The 6,061-nt window shown below is 39.4% G+C and overlaps 1 protein-coding gene across 1 annotated transcript; it reads right to left on the bottom strand.

Annotated features, from left to right (window-relative positions):
• Nucleotides 1–974: 974 nt before the first annotated feature.
• On the bottom strand, nt 975–6,056 carry calr (calreticulin). The gene is made up of 9 exons (XM_080033136.1): nt 5,795–6,056; nt 5,112–5,213; nt 4,323–4,526; nt 3,966–4,060; nt 3,537–3,746; nt 3,247–3,360; nt 2,819–2,962; nt 2,462–2,554; nt 975–2,300 (listed from the first exon to the last, which is right to left on the bottom strand). The coding sequence occupies exons 1-9, from the start codon at nt 5,886–5,888 to the stop codon at nt 2,070–2,072; spliced, it is 1,287 nt and encodes a 428-aa protein (XP_079889262.1). The 5' UTR covers nt 5,889–6,056; the 3' UTR covers nt 975–2,069.
• Between the last annotated feature and the right edge of the window lie 5 nt (nt 6,057–6,061).

Below are 6,061 nucleotides of genomic sequence, written 5' to 3'. Positions count from 1 at the left end.
GAATGGAGTGCACACACTTTGCTCGTGCAAACTATCATCCCATCAGCCTAAAATCATGAAACGGAGTAGGCCTACAGCAATCATAATGAGCTAGTCTTTTAGAAATAAAGTCCTGACTCCGAAGTCACCCACCTTCTTTAATTTATAAAAGCATTAAGTAGCCCAGCTAGTGGTTTTTCATGTTTTGCTGTTTAATTGTATATATGTAAAGTTTATTTCACAGCCATGGAACCCTCTAGGAATAAATATATTTCAGAATAATCAGGAGATTAGTTTATTAGATTATTAGCCTATTAGAAACCTGTCTTTTTATCGTTTGGCCTAAAAGATGTCCACTGGGCCTATAATTTAGTCCAAAAAAGTGGATATAGTCTATCAAATAAATACTTACTATTTAAGATGCAAAACCCCCTGAGAACAGAACTTTACTGTTGTCAAAGACACCAATGACCATGACAATGTAATTATACCATGATACAAAAAAGTATTACATTCAAAATATTACTTAATGTTTATGCTAAAAGGACTTTTCACAATGTGTAGTATTAGTATGTAATTATTACTAGTGGAGCTTACTTCAACTACTTCATATACCGTTGTGTTCTTTAATCTTCACAAAATTGTATCAGCTCATATATTCAATAGGCCAGATGTGAAATCTGAATACAAAGTAACTTGAAACTATGTGCTCAACATGTATTTGAGTAAAAACTACATTTCCCTCTGAAATGTTGTACAGAAGAGGTAGTAGCATACAATGAAAATACATAGGTAGAAATACCTGACAATGGTTGTAAATGCTGAGTTTTGTATGCCACTTCTACAAAGAAATAATCAATCCAATAAACAAGAAAACATATGGTACTAAAATTGCTTTTGATAATTTATCCATATAAATCAAGGCATTTAAAAAAATGACAAAACCAAATGAGACAAACGTAAGCTCATTTTCTTTCGGTTGTTTTTATTGGGCTATCCTTCTTATTTTTTTTTTGCACAGCAACATGAAAATCATCCCACTTCAATTACTACCATTAGTACAAAATGTTTCTTTTACAAAAGGATCATCTTTCAGACTGTTTGGGACAGTGTGTTGGGTTACAGCAGTGCAGAGATAATTAGCGTCAGAAATGAGGAAACAGGTTGTGTGCACAAATTACAAGTAAAACCTAACATGAACGCGTACCGAATGAACAAAAGCTTTCCTGCTAATGGAGTGCTCCATATGTACATCAGAGTTTTTGAGCACAGTTTATTTAGACAAGAGACTACAATATGTGCATTGTAGTGAAAAAGTGTTAACTATACAGTACATAACTATTCCAAGGGATTTAATCTTAAAGCACCCCAGGTTATCATTTCATATGGATGATGGTTATCTTTAGAATTGGTTGTCAAATGTATAGTCAGTACTGATGGACTTCTATACCCATACCATTAACCTTTTGTGTGAATCAGGGAGGTTTAAATAGGAACAGACAAGATAACCTGCGTAACCATGTCCAACCCAACCCTGTCAGATCCTTAAAGATAGATGTAGTTTAAAAAAAGGGGGCAATGAGGGGATTGAGAGAGACAGACTTCAAAAGAAACACAGAATAATAAAACAATCAGAAAACACATGAGGTAAACATAACTTGTCCAAGGTATCATCCACATACCAAACATAGCTTTCCATGTAACCACAACATCATACTTCATTTAAAAAAAAAAACACAAATGACAACTCATATTTTTCAGTTGAGTATAAACTGTGAGACTATTTAGTTTTATGCTTTCCTGCATTGACATTCGTTATGACATCTTCATTTTTTTTCTATCATTATTCCTTATTTATTTATAATAATAATAGTAGTAGTATCACATGGAAACATGAAACAATAATTGCCCTTTTTCACCTACTCCCTCGCTTTGTAAACAAACAAATGGAAAATAAAAAAAACACCCCCCCCCCCCACCCCAAGGGTGTATTCAGTCTTGAGGGTCTGTCATCTTAGCCTCCAGCCCACTTCCAACGGCTCATTGACACAGACAGTCTGGTTATTTTCTGAGCAGTTCCTGCATGGAGTTTATAACTCATCCTTGAGTTTGGAGTCTGTGTCGTCCTCTTCCTCTTCCTCCTGCTCCTCTTCCTCTTCCTCCCCTTCTTCCTCTTCATCTCCCTCCTCCTCCTCCTCCTCATCCTCCTTCTCTTCCTCCTCCTCCTCCTCCTTTGCCTCATCTCTGCTCTTCTTCTCCTCCTCCTCGCGTTTTTGTCTCTCCTCCTCTTCTTGGCCTTCCTTCATTTTCTTCTCTGCGTCCTGGAGAGGATACACATGAAGACAACACAATTAAAAAAAAGGATAAATATATCACCAATAAATAAATTAAAAACAGGGTATATACACACCACAAATATATTCAGTTCTCAAATGTATAGTAGGTTTGAGAAGTGGTAAAAATATGAATGTGTTGGACTGACCTTAGTTTTACCCCAAGTGTCGTTGCCTACTTCCTCAGCCATGTTTGGGTCATTGGTTATCAAGAAGTTATCAAAGATGGTGCCAGATTTGACCTACATCAAAAAGAAGTCAAAAGTAAATCAATATTTTAATGTAAGGTACTTCATGCAGAAAAAGCACAGTTGAACACTAACTAGACACACAAACAGAAACATTTAGCAGTCTTTTGTTTACTCTGGCTGAAAATAAGGCGCAAAACACTGCGCAAGTAGGATGTTCATATTCCTGAGTGGGTATACTCAAAGTTCATGTCACATACTAGTTTGACAGTCTGTATGAAACAGTAAACAACACAGTCAACTACATTATCTTCTTACCTGCCACAAGTCAAGTCCAATCACACCAATGCTGTCGTACTTATAGATCTCGGAATCGGCTGTGTACTCGGGGTTGTCAGTTTCAGGGTGGACCCATTTGCCCTTGTATGCAGGATTGTCGATCTCTCTGGGCTTCCACTCACCCTATCAACGGTGAACAGACATAGTGGTCAATGTCAGAGGAATCAAAAGAGCAAATACAGCCGCTAATTAGGAAGTTTATTTTGAATTAATAAGAAGCTAGTGAGGCAGTAATGCAACAACAAGTCAAAGTTCATAGAATGTGTTTATATAGACCATTATTTATGACAGGTCTGTGGTGTAACCATAATACTAGTCTTTATACAAGGACATTCGCGTTAATGTAGTGTGACCTTTTGAATAAGACATTGTATGTTTATTAAGTGCAATAATTAGCTGGTGTTTACCTTGTACTCAGGGTTAGCGACCATAGGCGGCTCCCACTCTCCATCCATCTCCTCGTCCCAGTCATCAGGCTTCTTAGCATCAGGATCTGGGATGTTCTCAGGTCGGTCCCACTCCTACCAAAGAGGTTTCAGGTTAAGACATTTCAAAGAAATAACAGTAAAACATTTTTTAAAACACATGGATTGCGTAAAAATAAACAAAATGCTTTCTGTTAAGCAAAAGATAATTGTCTAGAAGTTAGAACAAATTTGGCCAACTAGGATTTCAATCGTTGCTCAAGCGGACACACCTCTGGTTTCTTATCATCAGGGTCGGGAATCCTCTCCTGGTCATCCCAGTCCTCTGGCTTTTTGGCTTCAGGGTCCTTGACTTTTTTGGGAGGAAGGAAGTCCCAATCATCCTCCAGGTTGCCGGACTCCACCTTCTTATTGTCGATCTTGACCTCGTAAGTGTTGTCAGGGTTAACAATCAGTGTGTACAAGTGGGTGTACTCGTCGTCCTGCGAGGTATGAAAAGAAATGTTAGCAGCTATTTTGACTGCGTTTTATGCACAAGTGGTTAACATGTCATGCGTTTATATATTTGGACAATGGCATTGTGACAAAATGCCAATAATTTCAAGCAAACTTTGGCAGAAGTTATAAGAAGACATTTTTATAAACTCCTGTTATTTACTAAATTAATATATCGGAAAAAAAAACATTAATTGATACCTCACCTTGCATCTGATGTCCTTGTTAATGAGATGGTTCTTGCCTTTGTAGTTGAAGATGACATGAACCTTCTTTGTGCCAGGGCCACAGATATCAGGACCTGAACAAGCAAACAAATACATGAGTTTCAAATTGATTTCAACCTTTAAATAAAGAGTAAAAGCAAGGTCAAAACGAGGGGATACATCGAATATGAAAAAGAACATTAAATACACTGAGGAGCTGACAAACTGCGGTGAACCATAATGAGAAATAAACTGCCACCAACACAAATCGTCCAGCATTGTCAATGTGACTGCGGTCATACAAATCACTGAAGAACAAACATAAGAGACAGAGTCTGGAAAACTATCCACACTCACCAAACATGATGTTGTAGACGGAGTCTCCATGCATTTCCTCCTGGTTGAGGCCAGACGGGAACAGTTTAATGTAGCCTCCACCACAGTCGATGCTCTGCTCATGTTTAACAGTAAACTGGATGACTAGAGGCTGGCCCTTGTTGCTGAAGTCATCAAAACGGGACGACATGGCATAGAAGCGGGCGTCCTGGCTCGTCTGCAGACCTGTGGTAGAATTTTTTTTATTACTTGCTAGGTGCCTGTACTAACGGAAATCCGGCATTGAGTATAATTTATTGATGGTGTTGTGAAAAAATTGTCCAGGTTAGTTTTAATGTGTAAATTTGAACAAGTCTGTGATGATGTCATGTAGAGAGAAATACTGTAGCAGCTCAACAGGCAGTAAATAATGGAACAACTCTGACAACACTCAGTGATTTCACTGGGCACCTTTTCAGATTTAAAGCAAGAAATCCCTACATTTAAAATAGCCTTGTTTGGGAGGACAATCTCAAACAATCATGACATACAAGCTTAGTGTAAAGTCTGGGGAAAGATATAGCCTCAGTGTTCATAACAACTTAAGAATTAAGGTAAATAAATAGTCCGCTTAATCCTAAACAACACAATCCAAACTTAAGTGAATCCTAACAAAGTATGTCATTGTGAAGTGTCAGTCAAGTCTCTCACAACTAAACCTCCTCAACAGAGACCGCATTCACACCCATATTCATAAAAAAAAAAAAAGTGGGAGTTCACCATCCAGCTCAGATCCACAGTGGGCAGATACAATTGAACCTCTCCACTCACCTTTGTCTTTCTCTGCATCTCCGTAGAACTTGCCCGCAGTAAGGACGAACTGGCCGTAGTCTGACTTGTGCTTGGATTCCACCCAGCGACTGTTCCAGGCATCTGCAAGAAAACAAAGTGTAGGTTCAGTTTATAATCATCTGCTGATGAAGCACCAGTGCAGGTGCACTGGGACCGTGTTACGCCTTGGGCAGGCATATGCTTCATGTGACTGCCCTCCCTAACTACGTGGTGCTTGTCATGAGACTGGTGATGAAGGAACAACAAGGATAGGTAAAGGAGGACAACAGGGAATGACCAGGGGGGAGTGAGGTGCAATTGGGGGATGGGTAACACAGGGTTTGGTGACAGCTGAGCAGCTGAGGGGTGGGGTGGGGTGGGGTGGGGTGGGTGAGGTAGGGGGGAAGAAAGGAAGGTTGGGAAGAGGGAGGTCACAAGATGAATGGTGGTCCTTGCATACTTTGATTCATCTCAATATGAGCAATGAGCAGACACAGAAATTGTGGAGACATTAAGAGGTTACATTGACAAAAAAAAATCATTCAACCACCAGCATGAATAATAACTAAGATAACCTTTGCTGCTAATGCACTGATGCATACTGTAATGTGTGATACACTTAGTTTCAATATACCAAAACAAAACAGTGATCATTTTATGTAATTGTGTGTAAAGGACCTCACCCCCATCGTCAAACTGCTCACGCATATGCTCAGAGGACTCGGCAAGTACAGATGCGGCCGACACGGCCATCAAAAGCAGCGACAGGGCTGTCATTGTGCCAAGCTGGAGCGAGCTGCCAAATAAAAATAGAATAAAAACGAGCCTACTAAAATTACAAATGAGTCTTTATAATCTATCTAAACCGTGAAGCAGGCGTTGTCTGTCAGTCCAGTCCCTCATACAGTAATGTTACGGTAGAAGACACCGAGACGATGCTGCCGCTCTCC

The sequence above is a fragment of the Ammodytes marinus genome (genome assembly GCF_949987685.1).
Source record: "Ammodytes marinus genome assembly, chromosome: 8".
Classification (NCBI taxonomy): Eukaryota; Metazoa; Chordata; class Actinopteri; order Uranoscopiformes; family Ammodytidae; genus Ammodytes; species Ammodytes marinus.
The sequence above is the reverse complement of the archived record's forward strand: the minus strand, read 5'-3'. Positions and strand labels throughout refer to the sequence as shown.